Source organism: Mya arenaria, chromosome 14, assembly GCF_026914265.1.
Source record: "Mya arenaria isolate MELC-2E11 chromosome 14, ASM2691426v1".
NCBI lineage: Eukaryota > Metazoa > Mollusca > Bivalvia > Myida > Myidae > Mya > Mya arenaria.
In genome coordinates this window covers 33,865,020-33,882,996 of record NC_069135.1, presented here as the reverse complement: position 1 = coordinate 33,882,996, position 17,977 = coordinate 33,865,020, and the positions used below count along the sequence as shown (strand labels likewise).

Below are 17,977 nucleotides of genomic sequence, written 5' to 3'. Positions count from 1 at the left end.
AAGTTCGGGTGTGTTTGTCCATGTTTATTGATTCTGGAAGATTCGTACAGGGCAAATACGAACGTGACATGGTGTTCTATTGTTAATTGGAATATTCGAATTGAAACACCCATGAGTCGTCCTTTAACGGTACAACAGGGGCACCGTTTAGGATCTTTAATTGTTTTACATGAAATATTTCATGAGTGATATTCAAACGCAAATATCAATTGAGTATTTGCGCTTTTAAAATAAAACAATTAGAATAACACGGACAGGCCTAGAAGACAACAATTGATTAGCATTTTTTGCAAAGTGGTATGTTTTTCAGCGTAAATGGTAGAACAAATCCCAAATTCTTGATTTCCATTATTAAATATAAACATCGATTTTCTCGAAGGTTATCCTTAAATATCTATTTTTTTCCGCTACGTACGAATTTAAATAACAAAGAAGAGATATACCTTATTACTGCAGAGCCAAAGACGTGATCATTAATGGGAAAAAATAATATATAATACCTACCAGACCAGATGAATCCTGTTTGCCATACATCTTCGGAATCAGGTTCAAACCCCTCATATACCTACTTTACGTATCGACGGAAAACTAGTTATTTTTTAAGGGCATAATGGCCAAATACCAAGCTACATCAACATCAAAAGACTACACATACATTGTTTAAAAATACTCATGAATTCTATATTAAATATGTTTGTGATACCAAGCTAAATATACTGTTCACCAAATTCCGTGCCCTCCCAATGACATATCCAAATATCAGCCTCTTCAGAGGGAGTGAGACAGGTTAAAATTGTATACATGTAAACACATTTAAATTAATTCAATAACTCAACGACTAGACACTGATCTGACCTACCAAGGAATGACTCTAGTCCGAGGTGTTGAATCCTCAGGCACTCTAGACATGTATTTGATACAACTCGCCTACGTTAAGCTCAAGCGCACATCGCATCTTCTGTCTCTTGCCCGCTTTAGTCGGTTCGATCCGTATTTGCACCAATATGTGTCCCTCTGGTTTCGAGGGAAGCAACGAAACAATGACCTCCTAACAATATTCAACATGTTTTCACATACATTCTCTAAACCAACAAGTACGTTTTAGTTTTTTCATGGATACATATTTGGCTTCTCTGCTTATCCCTGTCGGTTCCATTGCAATACAGGAAAGTTGAATTTGTTTCAATTCTTGGACACTCTATTGAAAGTTTGCAATGAAAGTATTAATAAATGAATGTATTAAATAAGACATATATCTTCGAGGGCTTCATCACTTTGTGTTCTGGCTTTCAAACATTTGTATGAAAGTTAAATATTTAGAATTAACGATTTTCCACCGGCTTATTTACTTGGAAATGTCGAGGTTCGGATATAAACCAGTAGGTTGTTCATGACGGTCGAATGTATCCTCTGAACTCATTAGTCGGTAAATAATTTTTCGCGTTTGAGAAATGTTCATTGGGCAAGGTGAATAACTTCTGTAGAAACGTTAGTTTGCGATTGTCTATCTCCAGCTCGAACAGGAGCCATCTTAGCAGACTCAATGCCATGTCGTTGAAAGATGTTATTTAGCTGCTAAGCGTATGTTCCAAGCTTTGGACGATCTAGCACCATCATGTCATGCTAGAATTCGGCACCGTACATGACTGTAGGTATACATTATTTCTTTACTTAGAGGCCTAATGCTATTGGTCTAACGTCACCAGAGTTCTTTCCAATTGCGAGGATTAAGATTTTTCTAATTCAATCGTCGATTGCTTTGGTGTATCTTAATCTACTTTCAAGTATGATACCCAAGTGCTATGTTGTTCCTGAGATGGTTATATGTTCATTGCCGAATTTATTATTTGTTGGATTATTGAGTTTGTGAGGACTAAAACTTATTGCTTTTCTTTTGTCAACACTGATGTCATATCTTCAGGTTTAAACTTTTCACAACATGCAATTGATTTTCTAATGTTTGTTTAATTCCACATATTAGTGATAAATTGTCTGCAACTGTTGGATTACCTTTTATGTGGGTATATGGAAGTCCAGTGGTATTACAGTTTGTTACGCTCATTTGATACAAAATATCGAAGAAACCATGCGCATCTATCAAAACTATTTCCATTGAGCTGCACGTTAATATCTCCACAAATCATTATGAACCCATTAGACAAATATTAATCAAATATGGTAAATTACACCAATTCGGAAGCACAGGACAGTGAATCAAAGTAAGGTTATTTCAGCTCAGACCATGGCTACTTTCCATCTTTATAGCTTTTGAAGCTTATAGCTTTTGAAGCTTTTCCATCTTTATAGCTTTTGAAGCTTTTCCATCTTTATAGCTTTTGAAGGTTTTCCATCTTTATAGCTTTTGAAGCTTTTCCATCTTTATAGCTTTTGAAGCTTTTCCATCTTTATAGCTTTTGAAGCTTTTCCATCTTTATAGCTTTTGAAGCTTTTCCATCTTTATAGCTTTTGAAGCTTTTCCATCTTTATAGCTTTTGAAGCTTTTCCATCTTTATAGCTTTTGAAGCTGAATGGTTTGTGATTTCTAAAACGGGCTGTACATACCGGATCCACTTCATTTACTTTTATTAAGGAGGTTTACGATACTTTCTTCTTACTTTCTGGAACTCCTTGGCATAAAGGTGCCTTAAGTGCATGTTTCATGGCTCATTTGAGCGTGATTGATCTGTATGCACATATCTTCGTCCTTGCTGCGTGTCATTCTAAGCAAACTTTCAACATACAATTTCATTGGCTAATGAAAAATACTCTTATCAAGGAGATACAAATATTCGTTGCAGATGGACTGTCTATTCAAATCTACAGGCTCGCTAAGCCTTTGCTTGTAAATAATAGTCGGCTGTAATTTGCGACTGTTCAAAGCAACTTTCATCAGGGTCATAGCCAGATGGTTGCATATGAACACGCTTAACCGCAGATAATATTTAAAGGTCAATTGCAATTTTGCAAAATGAATGATCTGAATCTGAGTAGCCCGTTGATCCTTTTCAGCATTTATTTCGTACAATTTTACATAGCATCGACCAAGAGTTTTTTTCTTTTAGCATCTTAGGTTGAATTTTATACTTTGTACCTTTGTAATCTTAAGCCAACCGAACACAAACTAAATAGCATTCAATGACCTAAACTCTTGTGATTAACACTATTGTGTATTATCATACCTTACCATAACAGTCACTGAACCCATATACAACTAATGTATTTGCAGCTATTATATAAGTATACTTATTTATTTATGGAATATGGTGTTCTTAATCGTGTTGTAATATGTGTCAAGTTTTCAGCTAAGTGCCTGCGGAAATTGATACCACAACGTTAACTTAAAAAAATAAATCCACTTATCATAATCAAGCTGACCACATCTTCAACATTAATAGATTTGCATCATCGTGTTCCGAACCAATTATATTGGTTTGTTTTGTGGCAAGACTAAAGATTGTGCATGTGTTTTTTTTATATAAATGCATCCTGTCTTAAATGTTAAGCGAACCATATATACAAGTCTAAGAACTATAAAAGTTTTGTTCTACCATTCTAATCATGGATATTGAATAAGTATTTGCATAGACATATTGTGTACTTGAGCTCAATAAAATATTCTTAAATCAAGCTGAACACAGATAGACTGCCGAAAACATGAAAATCATTGGAAATAGCTTCTTTTTTTTTGGGGGGGGGGGATATAATTTCTGTACCTTTTGCTATATGCTTCCCTTAAAATTAACTGAGAAAAGTTCACTTTCTTATCTTTCTTATACGAAAGCGGACGAATGACTTCGGTTATATGACTTCACGAACTAAATAACTAACTGTAACATCGTTGTGAACTTGTGATAAATAAACACAAACACTACTTCTTAAACAAAAAGCTACATGTGATTAAGGCAAACCATTAAACCGCCTTTTTCCTTGCACCAAATTATTGAACCGCCTTTTCCCTTGCACCAACTAATTGAGCCAACTTTTCCCATGCACCAACTAATTGAGCCAACTTTTCCCATGCACCAACTTATTGAACCACCTTTTCCCATGCACCAACTTATTGAACCGCCTTTTCCCTTGCACTAACTAATTGAAATGTGGATTGTGCTTGTCCTTGCTCAAAGTACCTACACGATATAATATTATAGTCCTAAGAGGTACAAATTGAATTTTAATACGTTTTAAACATTCACGTTCAACTCAGCGATGGACAGACTCTAATGAGGAAATATTGAATTGAGTTTAATTTACATTCGGCTGTTCCCAAATCAAATGATATATGTCGCAACCTTTGGGAAATCTGTCATCTCTATGATTGTGCACACCTCACTGGGGAAATATGTTACCTCTATTTTTTTTGTTAACCGTTTATCGCGAAAATCATTAAAATCGCAGCATTTTATCAAAAAAGTACCATGAACGTCAAACATAGCGATTCATCAAGAATCATGTATAAAAACTCTATTTGTTCTATAACTATATTCAAGAAATATAATAGATCTATAAACAACTGGAATACATCTTTTCCAATGCATCAACACAAATTCATACATAACTGGCCAGTCAATGTTTTTTTGTTTTTTTTACATATATATGTATTTTATTTTCATAGCCACCAAATTTACTAAATCTCACGTAAATATTTTGACCAAGGAATACCCTTGGACATCGAATCATTCATATTGTTTCCAAGGGTAATTAGATTCCATATGTCTAAGTGACGCAACCTGATGAAGATAGTTAATATCCAACACCATTTGTAGGAATTGTTTCTCCGCCACTCGAAGCAATCACGGTTCCACTCGGCTTTTGGAAACAGCCACAGTAACCGGAAGCTACTCGACACTCCCTCCTTTTGCCTGAAACACTGCCGCATGTTGGTCTGTTCAACGCCACTCGCCGCTGGTTGTCGACGCAAGCCCCATCAACAATCCAACAAAGCTGTTTACCCCGAAGGTTTGTGGAACATGGCATTACTAGAGCCACCAGTATTACTATCGAAATCCAGATGCGCCTATCCATCTGTAGAATAAAAGTTAAGATGAACGCACACGAACTTTAGAACGGTTCGACGAAGGATCATGAAACATTGGTATGTTGCCCAGGCATTGATCCTCATACCCCCGTTTTGTTGGTGGGGTGGATATTTTGGAGTCAAAAATGATTACGCAAAACAGCTTGAACATGTGTTGACCTATGACCATGACATTAATAACTTTGGCATGGAACTCCGTCGAACATGACCAGCAGACCAAAAATGTATGTGGAGTAGGTGAATGGTTAAGGTCATAGTCAATAGTGTTTGCGAAACATGTTCTGCACTATACTCCAATAACATATTATCGTAATATAACGGAACTTCATTAAAAGCTGATTTTTGACCAGTAGATGACCTTTTTCATTTTAGAAGGCAAATGCCAAGGCGAATAAATCTTCTTAAAGCACCGTATTAATGCCATCTAGTTCGTGTTACGGATAAAACGGCACTCATAGGGCATACAAACACAGATGTATTTCAAATTTAAAGATGTAATATATTTTATAAATATTAAGGGAATTTCAAACATAAAAAAATATAGTATTTGTCGCTTTTGTGTGATTCTTTAAGTACTCAATCATATTAGTTTGAGAATGTATGCCTGACAAAAGAAGCTGCATCTTGATTGTACAAGAGGGGGTTTTGCGCAGCAATGTTCACCAGACACTCCAGTATAACATTAATGCATTTTATTATAAATAACACCGCCTTCACGAAGAAACATCATTATCTTTATATAATTTTTACGTGATGTCATATGTGAAAAGCTTTGTTACGATGCGTTTAATATACTACGCGCTGTAAAGCATCAAATTAATATTAATTTAATAACTAGAGTATTCGTGATCATTCAATACGAAATTAAATCGCCTTGGTTCGTTTTTTAATATTATTTTAGAAAACTCGTTTGATTTATTCTGTATCGATTGACCACGCTTGTATTATCCTCCGTTTATAACAACTAATTATATTCTCTTACCTGCGTTTTTTTCTAAGTCACAAAATATATATTGATTGTCCTTCAAACAGCTGTGTCCGTATGCGTTATAATGTGCATGGGATTTTATATGTCCGAAGTGCACATACAACAAAGATTGTTACATGCTGAGATTATGTAATATAAAGGCCCGTTGTTTTTGTTTAGCATGACTTTTTTGAAATCTTAAAACAAGAAGTGTTTCCAAGTCAAGTGGAAGAGAATTGCACATATCCTGTTGCATACGATAATGAACATTTCTAGTGTGTGTTTTTAACAAGTAGGCGAAATGTTACTTGGAGATCTACTTAATTCTTGTAGTTAAAAACTTGTCTTTATACTGTATGTTAGCCTAAAAGTGCTGACGATGCCAACACCGAAAATAAGAAAACATAGTTATTTTATTGTCAACCGACAAGAGAAGTCTACAATGTATTTGTTGTTGATATTCTGGCGTTGTTTTAAATGACGCATGTACAGTAGTGTGGTTACATTAGTCAAACTATCATTTCTTGCGGAAAGTATTCAGACGTACCCACGTACCCATGTATCAATGTTACATTGCTAAATATAGCCAAGGGTCGGTGATGTTAAGTCAACCATTAATAGTGAAAGAAAGCAAGAACCCAAAACGTTTAGTACTATTCCTATTGCAGATATCATCATTCTAACACACATTCTTCAAAAACAAGCTGTACTGAATTCAAATTTTCATTTAACCATATTTGCTTTCTATTAGTGTCTCTAATAGAAACCAGCATTGGTCATGTGTTGATCAAGGGATTTCTTCAGCGTCTTGTCTTTCTTGATGAACAGCTTTCAATTACTGTGGTACTTTGAACCATCTTGTAACGGGATTATTCGGCCTCCGGCCCCGCTGTACCAAGCTCCGTGTTATATAGATAGCCGGAATTGAACACTCATATGTATTTGTATTTAGATAGTTCAGTGTGGGAAGTACTTTCATAGACTGTTAAACATTTGATCATTACATTAGTGTGTTTTAAAAGCGATTTTGGAGAACCGTTGAATTGTTAAAAACAAACCCAGAACAGGTCCTCTGGACGGGGTAAGCGAACTCTTTCTCGGATTTTTAAACAGGATATGTGTCCACCTCTGCTGGGAATCACCGCTTCTTATCAAAGTCTAACTTTGAACAATGTTCTATGAGAGCTATTCCAGTCACTTCTTGATTGAAGAAACAGAATGAGGTATACATGGAGAACACTAGGTTCTTCCGATTTTTTTCCGAATGGACTCATTGGTTCTGAAACATATCTGTCAACAAAACGGAATTGGGAATATCCAGTTGAGAGAATTGTTAAGAGGTTGAAGTTACTTTGAGGAACTCCAGACTTTCAAATGATCCAGACTTCTAGTTTATTATTATACTACTGCCAGCATTTAGACGTTTCTAATTTGTAGCGATATGAAACACATTTTATTCGCATCGTTATGCCTATCATAGTATGTGCACTTAATAATTTAAAACATTTCTCGGTCTCACAGGACAAATTTTGCGCAATATTTATATGCGAATGAACTAACAGATAAACGGACCGAAGTTTCCATTGAATTTATAGATGAAAAAACCCTATTGATTTTGGACTCCTTTTACTTTTGGCACAATTGCTACCACTTTTATATCATATTGCCGATGTCAGGATTGTAATGGTTGCTTAAAACTCTATTGTTAAGGCGACTGTAAATTAATTGACAGATTTTCACTGCCGCCATAGCCCTCTTTTCTCGACCGCCCCTTAAATTTTATTGACTCAAATTAAAATGAACTAGGGTCTGTATTTGTGTATCGGTCAGATACTGTCAGGGAACGGCGTTTATTCATACAAACGGTGTCGAGGCATAACAAGCATAAAGCAAAAATGAGAATTGTTACGAACGAGTTCGTGGTTCGTCTAGAAACACATAATTATTTTATATAGCCCCTTATGCGATGAGAATGAGCATAAATACAAATTCAACGGTGAAACAGTCATCTAAGAAAAAAAAATAAAAAAAAATAATTAAATGATGACCCCCCCCCTCCCCCGCGCTTTCATTTTAAAATGAAAATCTAGCAATATAATTACCGATTAACGCAATTTATTTGAAAATTAAATGTACTTATGCAGTTAAGGTTTTTATACCTCACTGTGATGACTCAGCAAGTGATGTCATGATAATGTAATGAGCTATTTCATACGATTTTATTGATAGTTCGTATTCACATTACATGCCATGGACTTCTAAATAACAAAACGTTTATGTGAAATCTGGTGGTTATTTTTACTGTGGAATTACATTCTATATATAATACGATAATAATTCATTGTAATGGCCGATTGTCCATGTGTTACACAGTCTTGTAAATGTCATTGCCTTTTTTCTTCGAAAAGCTAAGGACACATGGGAGCATATTTTTGTTTTGTTTTCTTCTGAATACAATTATTTCATTTGTTGTTTTTCATACAGACAATGTATTATTATTTAATACCGTAAGTTTGTATTTGCATTGCAATACATGTACGTCTGAACGCCACATGATTTTCTGATCCTTCATATTTGCCATACACCACCAGCATTTAACTGAATATCTTCAGTAAAGGAGGAAAGAATGATATTGAGTAAAATTGAGTTAATAATTCATGAAGAATTATAGGATTTTTAACAAAAACTATAACATTTTGTAAAAATTGATAGAACTATAAGGGATTAAACCTCCAACTTGTATGACATTCTCATCTTATGAATTCAAATTTGCTCATGGATAAGTTACCATTTCTGCACCTGAAACTGTTTCCAATCACTTGTAATAAGGGTCCAATTGTCGCGAGCGTCTTATCTCGGTTTGAAAATGGTTTGTAAATGTTTTTTTTTTTTTGCGGATTTGGACGAATAAACAACATGACGCATTATGACTAGGAGGAGGAAATGCTTGTTTTACGTAATTCCAAATAATGAGTATATTCGGCTGCCCGAAGATATTTCAATTGCTTTTCCGAGGAGTATCAAGGGAAATCACTGCGATATTTCAGTCTCTGTTATGGTCAAGGACTAGACCTATTTGAGTGGTTTTAGTAATCAGTACAAAGACATGAGCCTAATTATTTTGCAAGTGAAGAACCCTAGCAAAGATAAGAGACTTCATGTATATTTATGAATCTATATGCATGAGCCTACACATCGTGTAATACATTCACACATACACACTGTTATAATGTATATGGTGTACATATAATATTTATCATACATATACATGATACCGCAGTTCCGGTAGTGTTAGAACACAGTTAAACTTTGTTAATACAGACATCCGGTACTCCGAATGATTTGGATGGCCTCGGATCGTATTCATAAATCTTCTGATGAAATTTTAACAACGGATATTCTAAAAACCCTATGCTTTTCTTGAACTGCATTAAAATGCCTTAAGTTTATTATGTTGATCTTGCTCCTGCTTATGTTCCTATCTTTTACGGAAAACAGTAAATTTTTAGTGCTTTTTTAATATATTCAACTAAGAAAAAAACATTTCTTCGCTATGTGGCAATATTTCACCAAGAAGTTTTATGAATAACGCCCCTGGTGATCTTACTGCATAGTGTTTCATGTGCAGATAAAATATTAAAAAAAAAACGTATTTGTATTTTGAAAATATCTGCGTGTTATACATATTGAACACTCTCATTTTCATTCATGTTTTTGTTGTTATTATGTTCTGCTTGACTTTGTTTTTCGAATTTGAATATTGATACGAAAATGTCAATTAACCTTTTAATTACGTAGGCTTCTTAGCAAGCACAGTCTTGGCCTTCTTTCTGAAAATTAATGTTACTCATAGTGTATACTATTAAGAGTTCGTCACTTAAATAAATAAACATGTAAGTACAACCAATCTCGTAATCGTTGTAATAGGATGTGACTCATCATAAATGTATCCATGGATTCACCAGTACACAAAGGTTTATTTATTTTGTTTCCCGCCCATTTTGTCAAATGAATTGTCCACGTGTTTGCGCAATACCCACCCTATGATTAACTGACTTCATGAACTACATTATCCTGTTGAGAAATGCAGACAACAACGAAACCCACCCTTTTGTAGAAATACAATCCAGAGGTGGTTATAATGCCACATTGTTCATAGATACTGTTGAAAACGAAATACGAGGGAAACTTGACTACAATTTTTCAATTGCAAAGAATAATTGTTAATACATCAGGCTTTAAAAATGTATATAAATGATATCTTAATTCCTTATATGATATTCGGAATTTACTGTGATTTGTGTGTCGGTAAGGATTTTTATGTATTTTTATTCTTTAACATTCCATTCGTATATAAAGTCCATTATTTTGTATTACTTCATATATTTTAATTGATAAGTATGATGTAAACAGTCATATTATTAACAAAACAACTCGCCAATGCTTGGGAAAATGTGTGTTTTGGAAATATAGTGTGGCGAATCATTAGGATTGTTAAAACTAAGATACAGACGGCTAGAAATGTTCAACAAATGTTGACATATGCTCAAAGAGTGTCTTTGATGACAGCAATTTAGAAAAAGCGTTAAAAACGCTTTTAAACGCAAGGCTTAAATGTTAAATTATTTCTCAGTTTATGTAAGAGTTCTCGCGGGCGAGTAGCTTTGTTTTCACTGTTATAATTGTGGTCTTTAATTGTAGTTTTTTTTCTGCAATTTCGGTATCAAAGAGTAAAATAATCATATACAATATTAGTGTTTTTAGATGTTTTACTGTGAAAAAGAAAATTTTCCAAAAGCACGAGCGAGTCCCTTTAAAGAGTTAAGAAATTATACAGGAAACATACACCAGAATCATAGCAATATACACTTATGGGACCGTATCACAAAAGTATCAAAAAGATACATTGAGCATATGTTAGCCTGAGTGTTACAATTTTACTTTATATTTCTTGCATTTAAATGGTGAAACAATTTAAAAAAAAAGTTTCATATTTCTATTCCAGAATATACATAAAAATGATCTCTTAAACTAGTGGAATTAAACAATCAAGGGGATTGTTTATTTAAAAAAGCAACCAATTCAACTTGAGATACTTCTGTAATATGACCCCTGGTATAGATGTCATAGTGGCAGGTGGCCATATTCGTCCGCATACAGTCTGAATACAGTGTGGAAAACAAAAGTGACTTGTACTCCGACTATAATTAATACAATACACATCAAGTGTGTAGAGACGAGCCGTGGAGAAAAAGATAAGTTGTTTAAAGGCACAATAATTAAACACAGATACTCGACGACATATAATAACTCAAGACAATATACAATAAAAATAAACAAAAGCAATAATACAAAACGCCTCAATACAACAGAAACACAACGCCTCAATACAACAGAAACACAACGCCTCAATACAACAGAAACACAACGCCTCAATACAACAGAAACACAACGCCACAATACAACAGAAACACAGCGCCTCAATACAACAGAAACACAACGCCACCATACAACAGAAACACAACACCTCCATACAACAGAAACACAACGCCACCATACAACAGAAACACAACGCCACAATACAACAGAAACACAACGCCACCATACAACAGAAACACAACGCCACCATACAACAGAAACACAACGCCACCATACAACAGAAACACAACGCCACAATACAACAGAAACACAACGCCACCATACAACAGAAACACAACGCCACCATACAACAAAAACATAACGCCACCATACAACAGAAACACAACACCACAATACAACAGAAACACAACGCCACAATACAACAGAAACACAACGCCACCATACAACAGAAACACAACGCCACCATACAACAGAAACACAACGCCACAATACAACAGAAACACAACGCCAAAATACAACAGAAACACAACGCCTCAATACAACAGAAACACAACGCCACCATACATACAAACACAGCGCCACAATACAACAGAAACCCAACGCCAAAATACAACAGAAACACAACGCCACAATACAACAGAAACACAACATCACAATACAACAGAATTACAACCCCCAATAATCAACATAAACACAACTGCACAATACAACAGAATCACAACGCCACAATACAACATAAACACAACTGCACAATACAACAGAAACACAACGCCACAATACAACAGAAACACAGCGCCACAATACAACAGAAACACAACGCCACCATACAACAGAAACACAACACCTCCATACAACAGAAACACAACGCCTCAATACAACAGAAACACAACGCCACAATACAACAGAAACACAACGCCACCATACAACAGAAACACAATGCCACAATACAACAGAAACACAACGCCACCATACAACAGAAACACAACGCCACAATACAACAGAAACACAACGCCACCATACAACAGAAACACAACGCCACCATACAACAAAAACATAACGTCACCATACAACAGAAACACAACACCACAATACAACAGAAATACAACACCACAATACAACAGAAACACAACGCCACAATACAACAGAAACACAACGCCACCATACAACAGAAACACAACGCCACAATACAACAGAAACACAACGCCAAAATACAACAGAAACACAACGCCTCAATACAACAGAAACACAACGCCACCATACATAAAAACACAGCGCCACAATACAACAGAAACCCAACGCCAAAATACAACAGAAACACAACGCCACAATACAACAGAAACACAACATCACAATACAACAGAATAACAACCCCCAATAATCAACATAAACACAACTGCACAATACAACAGAATCACAACGCCACAATACAACATAAACACAACTGCACAATACAACAGAATCACAACGCCACAATACAACATAAACACATCTGCACAATACAACAGAATCACAACGCCATAATACAACAAAAACACAACTCCAAAAATCAACATAAACACAACTGCACAATACAACAGAAACACAACGCCACAATACAACAGAAACACAACGCCACAATACAACAGAAAACACAACGCCACATTACAACAGAAACACAACGCCAAAAATCAACATTAACACAACTGCACAATGCAAAGGAAACAAAACGCCACAACACAAACGAGAAATACACCGCTGAAACCCAACAGAAACACATTGCCACAAAACAAAAGAAACACAATGCAATAAAACAAGAGAAACACAATGCTAAAATAAAACAGAAATACAACATCACAATACAACAGCATCACAATCCAATAATACAACATATAACACAACATAACGATACTGAAAAAACAACATACAACGCCCCAATACATTAGGAGCACAACGCTTTAAAACAACAAACACAGAACGCTTTCATACGAAGAAACACAACGTCCCAATATACCAGAAAACACACAACGCCAAAATACAGCAGAAACACATCCCTTAATACAACAGGAGCAAAACGCTTCAACACAACATACACACAACGCGTTAATACGAAGAAACACAACGTCCCAATATACAAGAAAAAACAACTCCTCTATACAGCATACACACAACGCCAAAATACAGCAGAAACACATCCCTCAATACAACATGAACATAACGCCTCAATACACTAGAAACAAAACGCATTATACAACAGACACATAACGCCGCAATACGGCGGAAACATAACGCCACAATACAGCAGAAAACAAGGCCAATATATGGCATGCATATAATACCACAATTGAGGAGACATACAGAACAACAATACAAAGCCAAATACAGCAGAAACACAACGCCGCGAAAAAGCTCAAACCAAAGGGCGAAATACAACAGAAACACAAAGCCACAATGAAACATACACAAAACGCCCCAAAACAGCTGAAGCACAACGCAAATATACAACAAACACATAACTTCATAATAGGATATACACACAACGCAACAATGCAACATATACACAACGTCACAAGACAACATACACACAACACCGCCTCACAGATTACTCCATTTTGTTTTATATACAGTAGCATTTACCGACTCTCTACATGGTTGGGCAACTTACACGGCCTGTAAACGCCAGCTCCACCACTTTACGGTGGTGCAAAGAAAAAGAGCTGTTATAAAAGCGTTAACTTTTTATATTACTTCATGCGCAAAACATACTCGATAGCGCCACCACTACTCGACAGCGCCACCACTAGGGCAACAGCACCACCACTTTTATAAATATGTGCATTTTTCCTTTTTAAGAAGTGCTTATTAGTTTTGTTGTGTTCCGACATAGGTACTATACATAACAGTTATGTTTGCATGCGTGAGAATGTTCTTACGGGGTGTGTAAGCACTGAAATGTACTTGCTATGCAATCAGATCTCAAAATATGCACAAGTCTGATTCGGGAGAAAAGCTCCTGGCACCACAGTTTGTACAATATTGAAACGAAATAGTAACCAGCCTACAGTAGAAGTGTTCTTACACGGTACCACATTCTCCGATTTTCGAAATATGTCCGTTAAATGAAATTATCAAATAAAATATAAGTCATACTCACGTTTGTCCATGTATACATAGGGCACAGCTCCACCACGGAAGTGTCGACAGCTCTTTTTCTTTGCACCACCGTAAAGTGGTGGAGCTGGCGTTTACAGGCCGTGACTTAGTTCAAGGCAAGATAAAGTTAAGCCGGTGCAAACAATGTGAATATCATGCATATTTAGGTACGAAATAATGATTATACTTTTATTTCAATTTATTAGTGCATTTATGCCAAGCACCAATAGGATTTAATTTGAAAAAAACCTTTTGTTAAGGACGAAATGAAGATATTGAGTTGAATTGAGTTAATTCATGAAGAATTATAGGAATTTTAACAAAAACTAAATTTTGTTTATCGTTGGATATTGCGCAGAGCTCTTAGCAATAAAAGGTGTTTTACCTGGTTTCTAAGTAACAGTAACACTTTGCTGATGTAAAATCTTTAATTGTTGCCGCCAAATTATTTGAAAATTACTAAGGTACATTATGTTTACTGTTTCACTATGATAACCCAAAAAGTGAGCTTTTCTCACGAGCTATTTCATACCATTTTATAAAATGTCGTTTGTATTCACATAACATGACATGATACATCTAAATACCAAAACGATTGCATGAAATTTCTTGATCATTTTTACTGTGGTTCTGTGTTTTATATTTAATACAATCATTCAATTATTTCCTGTATTACACACTCTTGTAAATGTCATTGCCTCTAATTTTCTTCGAAAAGCCAATAACACATTGAGAAAGCATACTTTTATTCTGTTTTCTTTTAAGAACAACGATTGTATTTGTTGTTTCTCAGACTACAATGCATACTGATTTAATACCTTGCGTTTGTATTTGCATCGCACTATATGAACTTCTGAACGCTAGCCGATCTTTGTAAACGTACATTCATGTTGATCCTATTATATGGCACCAGACGTGACTTAGATGTATTAAATGTCACATGTAATTAACAGTTTTCTGTTACCGTCTTAATTACAAACAGATTGTAGCCACTGGCAAATGCTGAAAGTATTTTCCATTTTTTTCGTCTTGTCTTCTCTTTCAAATAATGCGCAAACGCTTTTAATTTATTGTGTATTTTGCCTTTCACCCTAAATCTGAATTATATATTTATTTAAGCAGCGAATGATATCTTTATTTCAATTTATAAAAAAAATATTTATTATTTCATATTTGCTTTACACCACTAGCATGTAATTGAATATCTTCTGTTAAGGAAGAAAGAAAGATATTGTGTTGAGTTAATTGATGAAGAATTTAAATATAGGAATTTTAACAAAAATAATAACATTTTGTTTATCATTTGATAGTATGAAGAGCAGTTGGTTATTAAATGTTGTTTTACCTTGCTTTTACCTTGCTTTTAGATAACAGTGACCCATTGGCGTTTGTTTTCTTTATCGTATTAAGAACTGTTTTTTGACGTTATTATTGACGTACGTTTAGCATATACTTATGTTTTGTTAAACTTAAAATGTTTCCAACACTGCTTTTCCGAGAAGATTAAATAAAGTATAAATCACAGTTCTACATTATCTTTAATTTATTAATGTTCGACTCAAACTAAGTGCAAGTTATACTTAGCCAAGTTTGAGTAACATATTATGTGAATCGTCGAAATGGTTTAAATATGTTTTTTTTTGCGGATTTGAACGAAAAAAATGACGTAGTATGACGCAGTCGGACGTGCTTGTTTCACGAAATTCAAAATGAGTCACTTCGGTTGCCCAAAGATTTGTCAATAGCTTTCCCAAGGAATATCAAGGGAAATCACTGCCATAGTTTCAGTCGCTGTTATATTCGTCGCTGTTTTATTCAAGAATTAGACGTAATATCGGCGATTTCAATGACATGAACAAAACAGTTTGCATTTGAAGTACCCTAGCCAAGATAAGAGACTGCACGTATGCTTTTGAATCTACCTGAAGTGTATGACCTTACAAATCATGCAATACATGCCGACATACAAATGTTATGATATATATGATGAACACAGGGGCGGTTCCAAGAATTGACTTTATAGGGTGCGTAACTTAGGGGTGCAACCTTTAGACGCGCGTCCCTCCTTCTGAATCGAGATTATATGCCATTAACTGTTTTCATGGGGGTTTTGGGGGTTCTCCTTCAAGAATATTTTAACAATATTTAGTTGGAAATTGTGCATTTGAGCGTGTATTATTCCTTTTTTTCCTCCCATATTAAAATAAAAAGTATGGGGCGTGCACCAGCTGAGCCTCCTCCAAATCCGCTAGTAGTACATATGATGTTTATCATACGTGTTATGTACCTGCAGTCGCGGCTTTGTAAGTCCACAGCTGAAATGTGTTAATTGAGACATCGGATATTCATAATGCTTATTAATTATCGGGATGGTCTGGTGATTTAATATGCACCAGTCATTTGTAACCATGCCCCTCAGGTCCGAAAAATAGCGGGGACGTTGACTTTCGGTCCAGTAAATCCCAGGTGAAATCCCCGCCCTGTGGGGAAAATGCCGGTAAAATCCCCGCCAAATGCCCCCGCACCCCCGAGGACATCCTATGACTTTTGGGAGAAAATCAGGATAAGGCGCCATCTTTTTTGAATATCTCGCGAGATCTCGTTTAACGGGAAACTTTTAACTTGGCTATAACGCGGACAAATCCTGTTACAAGAACGGATATTTCCCGGCACAAAGCCACGGCCCGTTCCTCGCTATTTTCGGCGCGAAAACAAAACCACCGCATTTACCCGGCACTGTGGGGCCACCCACCATTTCCCCCGCTATCCCCAATATACCCTCGGACCTGGGCGGAGGGCGTGGTAACAAACAATTGACTGGTATATTACTTTATAGTGTTTCATGTGTAGAGAAAAGGTTCAATTTTCATTTGAAATATCAGCCTGAAAATCTTATTGAACACTCTTATTATTTGTAATTCGTTGCTGTTCTTATGTTTTTCTCGATTTGGTTTGTCGATAAATTAAATTCAAAATACAACGGTCATTTTAATGTAAAATTACTATGTAACATAGCCGTTTACAGCTTACTTTCTGAAAAATATTGTTACTGATAGTTTATACTTTTTGAGTATGTCGCTTAAATGGATAAAAGTATAATCAAAGGTAGTATCATTGTTATGGTATGGGAATCTTAATGAATTAATGTAATCACCAATATACAACGGTTACAGGGAGGGGGGGGGGTACCGAACCCCCCCTCCCCCATACAACCGCCCAAGTTTTTTATTGTTTAATATAGGAGAACAAGAGCAAAGAACTACACCCAAAATACACCATTTTAATGGTAAACATTTTATTGGGGGAGTACCAAACTACTTGTCAACACGTGAAACCAAATTGATTCTGTCTACGCCCCTAAGTAATGAACGCCCCCTCTAACATCAACTCCTGTATACTCCCCTGGGCTTACTCATTTCCTTCTCACCCATTTTATCAATTCAATAGTCCATTTGTTTGCGCAATAC

The 17,977-nt window shown here is 35.6% G+C and overlaps 1 protein-coding gene and 1 long non-coding RNA gene across 2 annotated transcripts; one reads left to right on the top strand and one right to left on the bottom strand.

Annotated features, from left to right (window-relative positions):
- Positions 1-4,462: 4,462 nt before the first annotated feature.
- On the bottom strand, positions 4,463-6,283 carry LOC128216940 (uncharacterized). The gene is made up of 2 exons (XR_008258160.1): positions 6,018-6,283; positions 4,463-5,022 (listed from the first exon to the last, which is right to left on the bottom strand). It is a non-coding gene; the product is annotated as an uncharacterized LOC128216940 (long non-coding RNA).
- Positions 6,284-7,897: 1,614 nt separating this feature from the next.
- Positions 7,898-17,054, top strand: LOC128216032 (probable cyclin-dependent serine/threonine-protein kinase DDB_G0292550). The gene is made up of 4 exons (XM_052922626.1): positions 7,898-7,924; positions 11,375-11,956; positions 12,191-12,776; positions 16,930-17,054. Exons 1-4 carry the CDS (start codon positions 7,898-7,900, stop codon positions 17,052-17,054), a joined length of 1,320 nt encoding a protein of 439 aa, XP_052778586.1.
- Positions 17,055-17,977: the final 923 nt, after the last annotated feature.